This window comes from Coloeus monedula (assembly GCF_965178545.1).
Source record: "Coloeus monedula genome assembly, chromosome: 3".
Lineage (NCBI taxonomy): Eukaryota > Metazoa > Chordata > Aves > Passeriformes > Corvidae > Coloeus > Coloeus monedula.
In genome coordinates, this window is record NC_138783.1 from 21,925,892 (window position 1) to 21,943,917 (window position 18,026).

The following is an 18,026-nucleotide window of genomic DNA, read 5'->3' on the forward strand; positions in this document are numbered from 1 at the left end:
GGGTCCAGGCAGGTCTGGTAAATCAATCTCTGCAGACTCCCAGGATTTGACTGCTGGAAAGTGTTACAGCCTGAGAGGTGGACACAGAGCACATGCCATGTATGTGTTTGCAGTGCTTGAAAGGAGTGGACAATGACTTACCTTTGAGGTCCTCAGTAAGGAACTCTTGAAGTAAAACCAAAGAACTTGGAAACAGTGAATATCTGTTATACTGGAGCCTATCAGTTGCCTACTAACTCTTAAATGTACAATGATCTTTACTGCTTCTTTTGTTTTTCCAGCTACCAAATTTCACTGCTTTTTCTTTGTGATGACATTTAACTGTATTATAACAATCTTTTTAGTTAGAATATTTTTTGTATAGTTTAAGGCACTTACCTTTCCTTTTAACTACTTTTTTGGAAAGTTCCCAAGTAGATCAGTTTGTTGTTTTGTTGGGTTTTTTTTTTTGCTTTCTTTCTTCTCTGGAAGCATTAGAAGTTAGAACACAGCCCCTTTCTGCGTTTGAAATACAATCACAGAGCACATGTATATTCTACTATAATAATTGAATTATCCTGCTGATCAGCTCCTGTTGCTTCTTCTTTTAATTCTGGTTATTTAGACTGGAAGAGTGCTAATATATCCACTAGATATTTAGGTTCTCTTTTAAAAATGTTTGACCATAAACTTAATGAAGGAAGAAGCTGGTGCTGTCATACACCTGACCTTCAGAAGATTAAGAGACTTTTGTCTGTAGGTCCTCAATATAGAATATCAAAATCCATGCCTCAGGATGTGAAATAGCTGAAAGGCTAAAGGTTTAAAACAGCTTCTGTAAAAGTGGAAGACTTTAGTCCAACTCACAATGTTTTGCACCTTCACAGTAATCAAACTTGAAGCAGACAAGACAAAGCTTATCCTCCACCAACTCAGCAAGAGCATAACCAGCAGCTTGAGGGGCGAAATCCCGCCCCTGTATTTGGCACTTGCCAAACTGCAGATCAAGTGCTGTGAGACTTCACTGGACACTGCCCTGACTTACTTGGTGTAGCCTGACCCGCTTTGAGCAGGATGGGGGTCTAAACAACCTTTAGAGGTCCCCTCCAACCTTGATTGATCCTGTGATTCTACCTAGAGGCAGAGTGCAGATGATTCCTCAACTCAGAATAATATTTTCAGACTGAGAAGGGGACAGAAAGCTACTCTACTCTTCTGGAAGGAGATATACACGAGACAGTCCCTAAAATCCTTATCATGCAAAAATACAAGTAACTTTCCATGTATCTTGCCAAGCAATTAAAGAAAATCATGGGTACAGCTGGATGTCTGAATTGCCTTTTCTACAAATGTCATACCAAGGAGGAAAGCAACTAATATAATTTCAAAATTTCTGAAATGTTCTTTAGCCTTGTAAACTGAATTATAGATCCAGATCCTCAAAAATCAATACAGAATGCTCCAACTACAATCTACCAGTTTGTCCAATGCAGTAGTAAGCAAAACCAGATTAAAAGCTTCAAAATTTTATGAGTGCCTAATGTCTGCTGTAAATACTTTGAAAAAATTAAAGCAAGAATTGCTGTAACCCAACTGCTCATCCTTAAAATGGAAATGAGGTTTCATTCATTTGGATACTGTTTTATAAGCTTGGGAGCATCCAGGAAGTGATGCTTCCCTGTCACTGAAATACAAAGGCATCAAAAGGTGGATATTTTCATATTATAATTCTATTACAATATACATAAATCAAACTGATTCCACAAACCTCACACAAAATGAACTACAGAACTATTAACCATGGGTCCTTCATCTGATCCTTACAGTTATGTTTTATGAACCCAACTTTCAGAATTAAAGCTTTTGGGCCTCTGCATTAGAATATGTTTCTCAAACCCCTGAAAAAAATGAGCTCATGTGGTAATTTCCCTAGTTTTTCACTGCTGTGTAAAATGGAAGACATTAACTTGACTTGGCAAAGAACTCAGTCACTGCTTGTAAGTATCTGCAGAAAGCATAGGAAAATACATTAAAATTCTGAAGATCACAGCTTAGCAAGAAGAAACAAAAGATGTCTATTTATATTTGCATTTTCTTTTGTTCTTTCACTAATAAAGTCTAGGTGATAGCATAATTCCTTCCAGTCAAACCATCTGCTCAAAGTAATTCTAAAAAAGTCAGCAGTTACTGACTCTTCCCCCTTCTTTAGTTAGAGCTTCTGTCTGGCTCCTTGTGATCAGCAGGAAACTTTGAAAGCCTTTAGTGAAATGAGCAGAAATATTTCCTAAAAGAAAAATACAAGCTGATGCTTGAAGTGGCTGGTCAAGCAAGGTTAGAAAACTCTCATACCAAAGCAGTTCTATGTGTCTGGATATATCCCAGACTCACCACCAGATTAAACAAAATTAGGATTATCACCATAATTCATTTCAGTGAAACACTGCAAGGAAATGCAGACGATCTTTTCAGAAAACTTTGGGAAACATTAACAGGTTTAAAAATAAAGCTACTATCATCCAGAGCTGCCTCCGAAGGGTAATAGGGAAGCTGTACAGTCTATGCAGCAACATTGCCACATCTTCCTTCTGGCCAACTCAAATAAACATTGGGTTACTGTGACCTGCAGTAGCTAAAACTATCAAGAAGTTTCAGTGTGCACCCGTATGTGCCACATCACTCATTTCTGTGTGGAGATACAACACCCACAGGTGACAGGTGCTTCAGCAAGGAGAGATAATAATCACCACATCAAAATAAAAAGAAGCTGAGATCAATTTTATCAGTCATTATAAAGACCAAAGTGGAGTCCCAAAGTACCTAGGCCACGAAAATCCTGCCAAGGTTTAACAAGAACACCCTGAGTCATCAGATCACACATTATTCCCCTAAATGATAGCAAACTACTCCCCAAGCAATTTTCAGTACTGGCAACACCTCCACCTGAAATAGATTTAACTTCTACTTAACCTCTACTATTTACAATTCAAAGCAAAGTGAAAGCAAGGACATTCCACGAGTCAGATCATAGGAAGGGAGCAGAACTGCCAAATGCTAATGTATGTCCCAATTAGCTGCAGTCGGTGCTGAGAGTGGGCGATGTATCAGCACTCTCTAAAAAGCTACGAGCCAGAGCCAGTGGGATGCATGGACAATATTTTATCATTTCAAAGTGGTGACCTGAATATCTTTACAAGAAGTGTGGGCCAAAAACTATTGTTAGCCCCTGAATATTCAAACTATGGGTACAATCTCAGGCAACAGCCCAACAGTGCATAAATAATATCCGAGAGCTCAGACAGCGTAGCCAGGACATTTTGCAGCAGAAGGAAATGAAATGCAGTCATAGCCTTTTCCAGGAACTCTCTTTTAAATGTAGCTCTTTATACTGAGCAAGAGAGGCTTCTCCCAGCCTGTTGTAAACTAAACAATCTATAATTCAGCACAGTTTTAATGGCTAGAATAATTAACAGGAATATTTTGCCCTTCTAAGACAGTCATGAACAAGAGCTGAAAGTTTGGGGGTTTTTTTCCTCCATTTATTTTTTCTTTTCTAAACCTCCCTCTGCTGTTGATTATCCATGAGTATCTGCCAGTTTATACATTGAATGCTGCTTCCACATGCTTCATCCTTAGCTTCTTGGTAATCTGAGCACTGGATACCTGATTGCTGAAGCACTAACAACAAACAGGATTCTTTCGTGACATCTGATCACACCTGTCAATGCTTATGAAGCTTTTAGCATTAATGGCATTCCACCAGTTTCTCTAAGATGTTGAACTAAACCTTCTTAGGCTTATTTTAGTTTATATTTAGCTTGTTCTACCCTATTAAAAAATAATGAATACAAGCAAATGAAGGAATGGTACAAACATGGCTACTGTGAAATAAAAACTACAGGCAAGATTACGCATTCCATTCATCTTCTAAGTTCCTTACATATGTGATCTATTTAAAACAGATCATCATGCTTCCTGCCTTCTTAGGTCGAGTTTGTTTAACTTTTGGAGCTTTTTACCCCCCAGTCCTTGGGATTTTCTGAGGATTTCTTTGTGTTTGTTTGGGATTTATAAAATACAAATCTATCTGCAATTTGTCAATATATTCTAGGCAAAGTTTACAATATTGTCCTGCTCCCAACATGATTGCAGGAAAGCTGATGATAAGGTAGCTTTTTCTCTGATATGCAACATTTTATATTACACAATAAAGCTCTCAACAATTCTAGTTACAATGATATGCTTCTTTCTTTTCTAAAAACCTCTAAATCCAGTCTTTTGTACATTAAGTTTTTCTTGTGTTATGCATCAGGATTTTAAGCTATTTCACGCTATGTGTCCTTCAAGACAATGTATTTTTAATAATAATAACAAAAAAGTTTGATCTGTAGAATATAGCTTAGCCTTAGGTCCTATCCTACAGCTAAATATTCATCTTCCCTCTTAATAGCTGCCCATTATTTTAGTGATAAATATTAATTTTACACGTCTATAGCTGCCTACTTCTTCCACCTTTTTGGAGTATTAGGAATATTACAATTGTTCACTCCAAATTTTTTTTAGGTGTATTCCTACATTCCTAGTTTCTCAAACATCATTGTTAATGGAGTAAATTATTTCAACTGAATCACTTCGTACACTGAAACCCGCACAATTTGGATTGAATTTTCCAATGATTTTTCAACGTTTATTTACTTAATATTTTCTAGGAGCAACTGACAGTTTTCCAAGTTCCTCGGTCATTTATAATGCGAAAGATATATTTACAGCCCTGACTTTTGCCTTGGGGAGCAAGTGCTACATTGGTTAATAGGTGCACAGAATTCCCAGGGACAGAAATTAAGTTCAGCTGTGTTATCCAAGGATGTGATCCAAATTTAATTTTTATCTCTAAAGGGACACTAAGGCATGAGGCATGGCTACATGGCTTTTTCAGTTATCTTACATGAGAAACTTCCCAAGAGACCAAAACTAGAAAGAACTCCTTGAGACTGAGAATATTTAAAGAACAATGATAAGAATTTTTTGTGCAAACCACACATTCCAACCCAAACACCAGGAGCAATCCCCTTTATGTGGGCACACTGTTGCATGAACTGTTCCAAACGGGTTTAGGCTATTCAAGATACAGAATTTTCATTTTCGGTTTTTTGAGGTGAAATTTGTGCTCGCACTATGCACTTCCACTGATATACCAAAGGACAACTGAGAAAAAAGATTACAGCAAACTAAGTATTTAACAGTTGGCTGAGGTAAGTCTCAAGGAGAGGACTGAGACAAATGAGTGATTTCTGATCTGACTTCTCAGACGTTCAAGGACACCATAAAATACAGATGTTCGATTCTCTTATCACTCTTGTGGCACAACTTGTACACCAAATAAACAAAATAGACCAGCGCATGCATTGGGTATTATAGGCAGAGTTCACCAACAACTAGCCTGTAAAAACTTCTGGAGCTGTTTCAGAATAAAATATTACACAGTGTGTAGTGACTGGCAATATATGTCTACATGAAATAAATGAATATTAAACAAGCAAAATGCTGAGAGCTGCCAACAGAACTGTATGGGTTAATAGGTGGTTTTTAGAAAGCCTTTTCAGACAAAGCCTCTGAGGTTATTGTGTTATCTCATGAATCAGTCAGTAAAATGTTTTGCCAATGAATGTAAGGAAGTTTAAAGCTGTTGGCTTTTGCCTACCGTACCAAGATCAGTCTTAAGATCTGTTGGCAGACTTAACTTTCTTGATCCTTTAACTGAAACAACAGAAAAAGGAGAAAGGCAGTTGTTAATAAGTAAGAAAGAAAAAAGAGTGAGGGAAAACAACATGCCATCTTCTGGTTAAAACCATGTTGCAAATTTGTAGCGCTTTTAATCAGCATATAAAGGCAGAATTATGGTTTAAATATTTTCATTCACACCATTCAGCAAAATAAATGCAATTGTACAAAGAAGAAGTGGAAAAAACCCACTACTCCAGCTGTCAAGGAGTGAATGGTGTTTTACACAGCTTTGGCTGTGTGCTGCAATATCTTACCTCGTGGTGGTGACAGGAATGATAAAAAGAAACCACAAATGAGGTTAAGGCAAATATTGCAAATGCTGGCTATGCAGTGTATCACAAATATTTAAACACCTGCAAATCAATTTAATAAGAGGGTGCAATGAAATTATGAGATCTGATGACATCATACCTCAAGATACCATTTGAAAAAGAGGGCATATTGTACAGGTTACAGAGACAGAACATACTGTTGTAATATTATGGAAAGGAAGACAGATTGCACAGAAACGAAATACAGCAGCTTCAGGACATAATGTGGTGTTATCTAATCATCAAAATATTGCACTCAATTTAGTCAAGGTTTAATTATTTGTTGTGTTCCAATTATGCAAGAAAATGGTAATTTTGCTTCTGTTCAAAAATGTTTTCATTTCCTCATGCACGAGCACATTTTCAAACGAACACCAGAGAACTGAAATGAAGCATGTCTTGTAGCAGTCAAAACGGCATTAAATTTATCAGAAGAATGCCTTAAGAAATCTTTTATTAATTATTCAGAAGACTTAATTTCCAATTTGGTTATTTCATTTTTTATTCATTATTTTTTTCACATGGTTTTCTGGCTTTTACCCGTTACCCATGCTGCCTGTTATTAGAAGAGAACAATCAAATACTTGTAAGCTAACTATTATACTTCTAAAGAAAGTCCCACATGTTAAGTACCACAGTGACAGGAACATATGAATAAGGAACAAATAAGGACCAAATTCTTTGTAATTTGTATTTAGTAAGCTTTTAGGTCAGAAGGATGCCCAGAACAGACACTTACTCACAAAATCCCTTAAAATATTTCTGCTGTATTCTTTTGCAAAGTCTGCAATGTGGCAGAATTAAATATCAGCCAGCACCTATGTTAGATGTTTTTCTCTTCAGGGATGAGTAGGGGAACCCATGAGGCTCTTGAGCAGTATTCTACTTTCAGTAGAACCAGCACAGTCCTCCCAGTAACCCATCTGTAGCCATCACTCTAATTCAGGACATGGTGAAGAGATCTCTCCAGATCAGCCTGGCATCAAAAATACACACCCCCAACACTACCACATAAAAATTCTCTAATTTGGGTACCAAGTGTTAGGCACCGATGTCCATTTTAGGCACTCACACAAAGGGCAGTTTGATTTTCAGAACAGCCTTTAAAAAACCATTCCATTTATCTGAACAGCTGTCAAATACTCTTTCAGACTGTGAATGGGAGGATGCTGCTCCAGAAAATCAGTGCTCTGCTATAAAGAAGCATCACACGTGATATAATCTCCTTTTGGGGGAAGGACAACATCTGGCCTAACTAGCCCTCTAAAAAAGGATAAGCAATTCATAAGAAAAACTGTAGGACACTTTACTAACAGACTAGGATTTAGAAGAGAATATTTCAGAGCTATAAAAACTAGCTGCATTTAACACCAAAGAGCTTCATTAGTGCTGTCATCAGGCAGGCTTTGAGCTCTGAAAATTAGTAGTCTAACCTCTTCTATTTCTAGGTTACAGGTGTTTGTGTACAGCAGGAATTATGTATCTTGTGTTGTGTGCCACAGCTGTTCCCAAATTGTGATACACGTCTGAACTGCAAGAAATAGCTCCCAGCTATTTTTGTGCAAGCTCATACAGCACATGCAAAGTTTGGATTTTCTGTTTCCTCTGGAGTCGACACAGGCTTGGTTTGGGAGCTGCCACAGCTGTCACATGACAATTGCACACTCTTCACATGGCAATCACATGGCTGGACACTGATGCACTAGGACACAGCACAGATCAGTTGACAGACCACATACTTGAGGGTAAAAACAACAGAAGAAGCTGGTTGCTTTCATGCTTTACTGTGATTAAAGCTGTCTAAATTAATTTTTAAAACTGACTTTTAACTATTAATAGTATCCACATTCTGGTCAGTTTATGTAACCTGTTTTTAGTACCTAAATCATGCATGTTTTACTCTCTTTACATTTATTATAAAGGAGGATCACACATGTAAGCCTATCTTGCTGACAAAGAGCTTTTGAAAACCAGTTTAATTTGAGAATGGAGTATAAAGGCGGCCAGCAGAGTTGTCTGCTATCATTATTTGTTTATATTCACACTGGAGACAGCCAGCAGAAATTGTGATGCTACAGCATAAGGCAAGACAGCCCCTACCCAAAAGAGCTTAAAAGTGTTAAGAGTCAAATTACTCAACTGTGGGATGAGAAAGAGTTACTAGGTACAGTCTAGCAGCCAGCTAAGCTGAGCACACAGGTCTTCTGACCTGACAACATCCTGCTCCACAGCCATATGGTTCCTATCAGTCTTTCAAGGAAAACACCAAGACACAACCAACAGACAAACGTGCGCTCGCGGCTCCGGCATTCAGTGCTGGGTTTCCCTCAGCTGTTACAGCAGCCCTGTGGTCACAGATTTTCATATTGTTCGATAGGAAGGTGACTTCGTACAGGTCTTTTTCTACTAAGGAGCTTCTGCCTGACTAACAGCCTGAAATACCAGTCCCAGTCACTGCCTAAAGCCCCCCTTGAACCCTGAGCCGTGCACCGCTGGCTGCACAAGGGCCCAAACCCAGGTCCCCAGCTCACAGTGCTCCCTGGTGCTTGCTAATCCCTACACACACGTCCCTTCTCAAGAACTTAAGCACAAATTCACCTGTTCAGAAACTCCCTTGCTTATGGGAAATAATGATAAAATGCACCTTGTATCCACACTGCTGAAGCTAATCTCCAATTATGGTCTTCTGACTAGTTAACATTCTTTTTAATTTAATATAGGTAAGTAGAAATGGTTATGCTAAGTAGAAATGGTTATGCAGTGTCATCAGAAAGTAAGTTTCAAAATAAATACATTCCATGTTTTACAGACACACAAAATGTTTTGGAACGTTTACTTTCCAAGTTGTTTTCCAGAAGAATATAATTTTCAAATGGAGTCAAATCTCTTCAGCTACTCTGAAGTTACCCATAAGTTAAAAAAGAGAATGACTGTTAAGAAATTTAGTAATATTCTTGAAAGAAAGCTATTTAAAAAACACTTTGCATAGGGAAGTGGGAGTTTGGCATGGCACAGGCCTAATCCCAGCAGCTTTAACCAGTGAAAGGAATAAGGATAGCAGCACTTGGAAATCATAGTACATATAAAAACTTGTAATCTTGCCATTAGGGACCTGTCCCAAAGCTCATGGGAATCAGTTGTGGAAATCTTTACACAGCCTTCTCTAAGCTTCAAAGTCTTAAAAGCATTTTGGATGCAAGCCCCCAATATAAAGGTAATTTCTTAAGAAAAAAAACACAAATCCATTTTCATTTTAGAACAAATATTCAATAAGTCACTCTCTTATACACAGACTGAAGAAATTCTTTCCTTCTGGTCTTTGAAAGGAATCTAAACTGTCCAATTGCATCTCACACAACACATGAGCTATCAAAGTTGTATTTGCCTGCACTCACAGTGTATTCCCATCTATACACTTCAATATTAAGCTCCATATAAATGTTTGAAACAGTAATGGACATACCTAATTATATATATGTTATATACTATGTTCCTAAGAGTCCCTCAGTAAGTTTACCTAATGAGATGATAAAAATAAAGGCAAAATGTACTGGAATGGTTACTGTTCTGTAATACATTACACAGTAATTAACTCAAGCATTTGATATAGCACCACTTCCATGACGAGTGCTTTAGAGCTACTGAGCTCTCATATGCCATGACAGAATTAAAGTACCACAAAGCCCTCCTGAGCCCCAAACCATAAACAAAAATGAAAACACAGTTTGAAAGAACGTGGCATGCAGGAGTAAGAATAAGATATTCTGAGGCTTTTGGTTTTAAGCCACCAAAAACCATGATATGGCATGCCTTGCTGCATTACTGTTCTCATGAGACGTGTTTTATATAGGTGTTTGTGGTTTTTTAAAGTTCTTTTGTTCCACAATTTTTACCAGTGTTATTCCATACATATTACTACATCCAGAATACATTTACAGTGGAAATTGCCACCTCTCAGATATTCAAAAATAAGGAGAATCTTTCAAATGGCTTTATTAACTTCTTTTCCTTTCTAATGTTGGAAGTGCATCACTATCATGTTTAAATATTAGTTTAATGAAACAAGGTACCGGTGGTTAAGGAAGATTATTCCTCTCCTCTGCCTACGACTCTTGAAAGTCAAGGTTGGAATTTCTTCACTTGCTGCTACCCTCTGTGTGGCACTGTGCATTTCAGAAAACTTTTAATCAAATGGTTTAATTTTATGTTCTTTCTAAATGGTGTTCAGAACTGGAATCTGATTTTTCAATTACATCATCTGCAAAGTCATGTTTTAGTAAGCAGTACAGGAGGGACATCTGAGAAGACAGTCTTGTGAAACAAGTTAAATATTACTTAATGAAGAAGTAGGATTTGTACTGAATTATGTATCAGTCCTGCATGTGAAATAAGGAGTACTCTTCAGCTCTGAGTCTCTTGCTCAGTGCTCCAACACTCATATCAATGATAGAACACACAGATCCCTAATTCTGTTTTGAGGCAGGGAGAAGAGAAACAACAAAGCTGAATTACTGAGTTGACCTAGGTTGTCTCTGCAGAAGTTTAGTCAGAGGTTAAAACATTGACAAGCACTAGGATGTTACAGGCAAAATGAATTTTTCATGGAAACAGAGATAGTTCAAGCAGTCTAAGCAATGTTCAACATTAGACCAAGAAATGGGGAGGCAGGAGATTTTTCAAGTCCTCCAAGAAGCCTTTGCCAACACTGTTCTTACAGCCTGATTGGAATGGAAATCTGACTAAGCTGCTAACGGCAATCTTAGATGTAGAACTTCTCACGTCTACATTAGCAATTAGTGTGCCACAGGGATTCTTCCTAGGCATCGTCTTGGGAGTCTCAAAGCACGCACGTGAGCACAGCAATGTTGTTCCTCAAATCATTGCCCCTTTGATGGAGCTAAGGATGAAGATGCTCACCACTGTGCCATCATGAGTGCAGTGTTTGCCATCTAGACTCGTGTCCTCCAGCAGTTTGCACTTTGTTTGTGTATTAAGCACACTCAGGCCCAGTACCTGGCATGAACGTCCCTGCTGGGTGAAGAACTGATGCTGACATGCTCTGGCAACCAGAACGAATTGCCACAAATTAAACTCCATTCTGTCTGTCTCTGTGACCTTATGTAGCCATACCCAGCAGGCCCTCCTCCACTGGGCAGCAACTTGAATCACTTCACCCAGCAGTTCAAGTGTTCTTCCTGTTTTTGCTAGATTTCTGAAGGATCAAGTTAATCTATTGGTCTGTTTTCAGCAGAGGAATGTGGTCACTGGTTTTACAAACACAAAGATCACAGGGCTCTTACGGAACCCAGCACACTTTCATTATGGAGCTTGTGTGCCATGGACTTCAAACAGATAAAGGCAAGACTGGAAGTAGAAGGATCCTGCCTGACAAATTCCTAAGTAGGTAGCTGTGCTCTGTGAGCAAGAAACATTAGTCAGTGAGAAGGCTGGTGTCAGTGTTAAGGTTGTGCTGGTAAGCACAGGATTAGTTCCACTCCCAAGTTTTGGAGGGTGCAGTTTTGATGTTACTTATTCCAGCTGACTAGGTTGGATTCTGCCCCATTTTACAGCAGGTAGGCAGGAGCAATATTAATTATATTTTGCATTAATTTATAAAAATAATTAATATCAGTCACAGTAGAAGAAACTTCTTGTTTTAAAAAGCAGTTCTAATAATAGTTACTTCCTACAAAACTGCACCTGATTTCACATTTAAAAAATATAAATATAGCTTGGAAAACAACATGAAAGTGCTAAAATAGGAAAGATCCATAAATATGCTATGTTTCCCCCCCTGAATATCTCCAAAACAGAAAAAAGCAGAATAAATTTTGGAGCAAATAATCTTAGATTTATCTAAGAGAGCTATTTTTGAGCACCAGCAGAATGAAAAATTGAAGTTAACTGCAGAAAAAGTAAAGTGTTATAGGAGACACTCATCATTATAAAACTAAGAATATGCACATATGGTTACCAAGTCAGTCATCTCTTAGCTTTTACTGAAAAGAAAAGGAAAGGTTTTAGCTCATTTCTGAAGAGAAAAGGGAAAAGTTGAATCTCAGTGAGCCACACAATAAATAATCTAATTATAACTGAGCTACCAAATGTTTTAGTTTAAAGCCTATATCATGAGTTTCTGAGGCCCTGCTCAAGTGTTTGAGCTCCTAGTTTTATACCAATATTATTAGAGCCTATTTCACTTTGATATTTCCACATCTACAGATTTTGGGTTGCAAACAGTACAAGGAAATACATATTTTGAAGCAGCTGTTTTGTTTTAGTTCTTGGTATGTCAGGGAAACACTTTTATTAGTTTCTGCTTTTTATAAATTACTAATTAGTGGCCTCCATTCAAGATTAATGTATCCTCTTATTATGACATGGAATACATGAAACAATAACAGGGAATTTGAACAGCATACTTGTGGGAATTTGTTACCATAACTAAGGGGGAAAAACTGTCTATCTATACTTACCAAACTACAAGGAAAAGAAATGTGATATGCATACCACAAGCCAAATGAATGTATCACAGCTACACCTCCTTATTTTCCATAACATTTAAAAGTCAGCTACTAGAAAACAGCTCTTAGCAACAATCTTTAAGACAGTGAACTCACACTAAAGAGATCAATGTAGACTTGGCACTTGCAGAAGAAGTCTGCTAGGAATGAGATGAAGTCCACCTTCTGAAGGACTATGGGTAAAATGGGAAACATCTATAAATTTTTGTGTGGCCAAGATTTCCCTGCCAGGTCACAGCTAGCCAGCTGTGATAAGCCAGCCAGATAAGCAAATATTTTTATTTGAGGTTCTGCTTTCATTGCAAATCACATAACTTAGGCACTGGTAGGTTCTAATGATTAAAATTTACCATCTCCATATTGCTGTTTTTCAAATAAATTCTCCATGTACACATTTGCATGATATATACATACAGAATTATAAGGACTCCCTGCTGTAAAAAAAACTTAGAAAGTCTTTTAAGAAAACAGAGAAACAAGCTTCTTATAGGAGGTTATAGGAATATACCTGCATGATCCTGTTACTTCAAATGTTTTCATACTGTTCACTTCAAGATGCACCACGTACATTTAAGTTTTCCTTAAGGAAACAGACTTAGGATTTTACTGTGCTATGTAATAAGCACTTCTCCAGTAATTTCTTCTCTTTGGAACTATGCACTTCTCTTCTTAGGGATTAATGAAACACAGTGATGCATGACATGAATGGCTTATACAGACTGCAGGAAGAGAAGCCAATCACCTTTACCTGAAGTGGGAGACTTGCAACGCTCTAGCTCCAGGGAAACTGGACTGTCACTGAGTTCAGTCAGGCCTGAAAAAACGGAGTTAAAGAGTTAAGTTACAATCTAACAGGGCATGCTTCAACTTTCTTGGTCGATGATATTCTGCACTTTAAAGTCAATTTGGAGAAAGGAATGGTGTGAAATGAGAGGGAAATAATCTATTTCAGATTAAGTGCAGTTATCAGGCTGTCAGTACAGCTATTTAGGCTTGGTAAAAAAAAAAAAAAAAATTAAAAAAATCACACATCTTGTTAACTCAAATTTGTTTTCCAAGTGCCTCAGGATAGAAAAGAGTGACTGTACCTAACAAAAGAAAACAAGTAAGTATAGTTTAAAATTTAAAAGTCTGTGATATGACTCAATCTCATTCATCCCTGTCAAACTGATGTGGAAACAACTCTGTGCTTTCAACTGCTGCATAATGCAGGGAGGAAATCTTAAAAGAGAGAAGAAAGAAATAAAATTACCGCTACTGTGAAATATTAGAACTTTCATATGAATTCACACAAGAGAGGTCATTTTAAAGGACATAGAAGGATTGATCTTGCTGGCTGAGTAGCACACAGAATTTTTTGACTAAATACTTCTTCGTACATTGTTTATAAATATTTGTGAGGAACTCCATCTACATGGAAGGCAGCACTAAGGAAAGAAATCCTAGTCTATATTGCATAAACTTGTTCCTGTGAGCAAACTAAGATCCATCTTTGGCACAGGTCAAATGTATAAGTTCAAACATGCCTTTTGGCATGGTAGGGAGGGAAAGTCTGAGCTCATGCTATCCTTTACCAACTGTTGAGAGGGTGAGCTGGCATGGCCACACCTATTCAAATGCATCCTTTGTATACATCCTGTAATGCCTTTGGCTAACCCTTGTTATAAGGAGCTCTGACACCCCATGCCATGGGCTACGTGGGACTGACTAGCAGCCTTGCCCAGACATTCATGTGCCAGCAAGGTGGACTCACAGCACTCAGGTCAGAGCCCACAGTCAGGTGTACACTTCTGTATTTACAGTATTGATACTGCATTTACAGTATTGATACTGCATTTACACACACTCTGCTGCTGCTGCATCCTGAGAACCAAACATCCTACAAGAACCTTTCAGTATGCTTTAAAAGGGCACCACGGCTCCTGTAAGATTACATGCTATAATTTTTGTTGCTTCTAGACTCTCAGGCCCAGAGACCCTCACCATTAAAATTCATATAACACTCTTGTTTTGAAAAATTCTGCTACCACCCAGTCACCAGTGCTGCTCTCTTAGCATTAACACCAGCGGAATATTAATGTAGGTACTGACAACTTTATTACAATGTAATTCTGAACTGCTAAAAGAACTGGGGAGGATCCAGAACCCCAGCCAGTTGAACAAAAAAAGCTCCTAACACTAATGAAGATGCAGGAGCACAAGAATAATCCTGAGATCCCTCTGGAAAACCAGCAGTATTGATTTAGTCTGTTAAATCAGTATTAACAATATACTTGCTCCTGACTTAAGAAACAAGAACTGCTAAACTAGATATTATTGTTGAAAACCAAAGATTTTATTATTTTGAGAAACGCACTTGAATCTTTAACTTAGAATCTGTGGTAAAATATTATATTTCAATCAATTGTGAGTTCAGTCACTTTTAATGTTATGAGAATATTCAGAAATGGTAATCATTTAGGGAGCCTCTAGTACAGCTTTCTTATAGCAAATCTTGGCTCTACTTGAACCCAAGGTTTCTCTATGTACCTAGAGTTTCAGGACAGAATTGATTTTTGCTGCAGAACTCTCTGGAAGGTGCAGTGGGAGCAATTTTGGCACATTTGCATAGCATCAGAGGCCTTGGATAAATAAAATACTATACTGTTTCTTTTGTAAATGCATTATTTGAGATATTAAAGTATTAACACCTTGTCTATGATGTTCTAAACACTGTATAATTAATACTGGTGTTGGATACAATATCAAATCCCAGCTCAGATTTTGCTTCTAAATAGTTTGGAGATATTTTTTAATATGGAGTTCATAAAAACAGTATTACATCTCAATACAAATTATGGTGCTATGGACTTAAATGGGAAAAACACCAAACTGCACCACCCAAGAGCAACTGCCATAGGAAAACCACAACTTCCTCATGTTTGGCTCACTTTTGCAACATAAAACACCAAAGATACATTTCATGTTATGGTATTAAAGAATGCTGAACACATGAACTTCTCTACAACCCTTGACTTGCTGTCAAACCACTGTCACTCCCAGCAGTGACCACCTACAGATGCTTTTAAAGAAGAAGCGTAATATATCCCCACGTGAAATGTAAGTGGTACCATGTACCCTGCACAAGAGCATTGGCTTAATCTCACTTAGATTTGTTTAAGCACTTCCATTTGCAGATTTTCTCCTGCCATAAATCTTTCTTTCTTTGAAATATTATAATGAGTTCTGCTCGTTACACACCCATTTATCCAAAGTCTCTTTTAAATCTTGCTAAATTCTAAATTCTGAAGATGTTGTAAGGCAATGAATTGTTCAATCATCATTCACTGAAAAGGATAAACGCATATCCATCACTTTTTATGTGTTACCTTTGATTCCACTAAATGTTTCCCTTTGAGATAAGAAAGGGAACTCTCAAGCTTTTCCTTGTACTACTGCTCATTTTTTACTGTCATTTCCTTTTTAAGGAAACCAAACTAAATATTTTCAATAATTTACCATGTATAAATATTTCCATGGACCTCAGCTTCCCTCAGATGTCTGAGAAACTACAACAGCTACTGAAGCTAGATTAAAAAAATATTTTCACTTTCCATTTTGAAGTTCTGTGGGCAGTTTGTGCCCCAAGATATTTTAGCTATTTTTAGCTCCCCAAAACCACCACCCCAGCAAATTTTGAGCCCACCTAGAGCAAGAGGAACATAGCAGTAAAAACAAAAGCAAAAACCCGAGACTGGCAACATGAACAACCACCTGAGAGAAGAAATACCCATGACATTATAAAGAAATTGTCTTTGATCTGAGAAAATCATAAACATGTGTAAATAGTGCAAGATGTAAGTACATCACATAAGGCATTAAAACAGTTTTAAAGACATGTCCTATGGATACTTTTCTAAGTTTACTGTGATTTTCATTTCCTCTTTATTAAAGGACTAAAACCCATACTGTCTACTATGAGGTAACAACTTTAATGAACTCATAATTTAAAATTATGTTTGAAATTTGAAATTTCTATCTGTATATTTGAATTATTCAGACTGATCATTTACTCTAAAGCACCCGAAGCCATCACATCTTTGCCTATAAATAGATTATAAATAAATTATCATAAACATTCACAAGCCAATAAAATAAGTAAGCTCGGTGTTATCTTAATCCATCTTCACACTGAATTACCATACTATGTTTTCTTTATGTTTATATATCTATATATATATATATATCTATGCATGCATTCTTTGGAAATTAGTTAGTTCAGAATATAGCAGTTGACTTAAAACTCAACCTATATTAGCTTCTTAGGTGTGACTTAAAGTGTCGAATACTGATATACAGTGACTCACAGCAAAGATTTTTCTGTGTCCTCCTGTCAGACCAAGGGTACTTTTGCTCACCCCCTCTCAAGGGACTGGCCTGAAGGAGGAACAAACACTTCTCACTGAAAAGTCTTCATTATGAAAATTATTTTGCCATGTATCAGCATCCTTTGGAGTTGACAACACTTTGGATGCTTCATAAAGACTATTTTCTTGTTCTACCAACAGATGGTATGAATTTCTAGTAGGAGATGCAAATTCCTTTTGCATCATTTTGGTATTTTTATATTCTGCTGCAGACATTACCCCTCTAGATGCAGTAAATGTACTTGTTTTAATATTTGAATGCATGTTACCCAAAATCAGGTAATAACATGTAGTACGACTTGATTTCAATTGAAGAAGAAAACCAAACAACAACCAACCAACCACATATGGACGTCCCAGACTGAAATATCAACACTTTGTTTCTCTGACCCAGTATTTGAAGAGATTATTTTGTTTAAACATGGCAATAATTAAATATATATATCCCTAATGATTCATAAATACACATCTGTAACATGGATTTCTTCCATCCATGTTAAGAGTCGTAATCCTGTCTTTCTAAAATCTACTCAGGAGCGTCCAAATATGAGCTTAACATCGCCAAGATGAACTCTGCTTTTTTTTGGTGCTAAAGTCTCCTCTTTACTACACCAACAGAGCTATCAGCATCACTGTCTTCTCTGACACTCTAATCCATATATTGGTTACATCTTTGAATATCACATTTTAACTTTCTTATTCAGGCTGGATACTAAATTGCATTGTCTCTTCCTGCAAATCAGCTCTGAAATGACCAACAAAAATCTAACTATCTTGCTCATTGATAATCTCTTCTTTGGCTTCAGTGCCTACAAGTCCTATTCTCTCAAACTGATGCACGTGAAATTATCTTCCTGGTTCATCACTTAATCAAATCAGCTACTCATATATCTTCCCATTAGCTTCTCATTGATACAACCCTTAAAGCTTTAGACCTAATGCTTATGTTACCACTACTGCTCCTGCTTTTGTCATAATAATACCAGCTTTGATTGCACAATTACCAAAAATAATTTACTTTTCCC

The 18,026-nt window shown here is 37.2% G+C and overlaps 1 protein-coding gene across 1 annotated transcript in view; it reads right to left on the reverse strand.

The window, feature by feature from the left end:
* STXBP5L (syntaxin binding protein 5L) overlaps nt 1-18,026 on the reverse strand; it is a 185,536-nt gene that overhangs the window by 26,466 nt on the left and 141,044 nt on the right. The window contains exons 21-22 of the mRNA XM_082278151.1: nt 13,344-13,409; nt 5,683-5,733 (exon numbers count right to left, since the gene is read on the reverse strand). Of these exons, the coding sequence (XP_082134277.1) occupies nt 5,683-5,733; nt 13,344-13,409 (117 nt within the window). The remainder of the gene's footprint in view (nt 1-5,682; nt 5,734-13,343; nt 13,410-18,026) is intronic.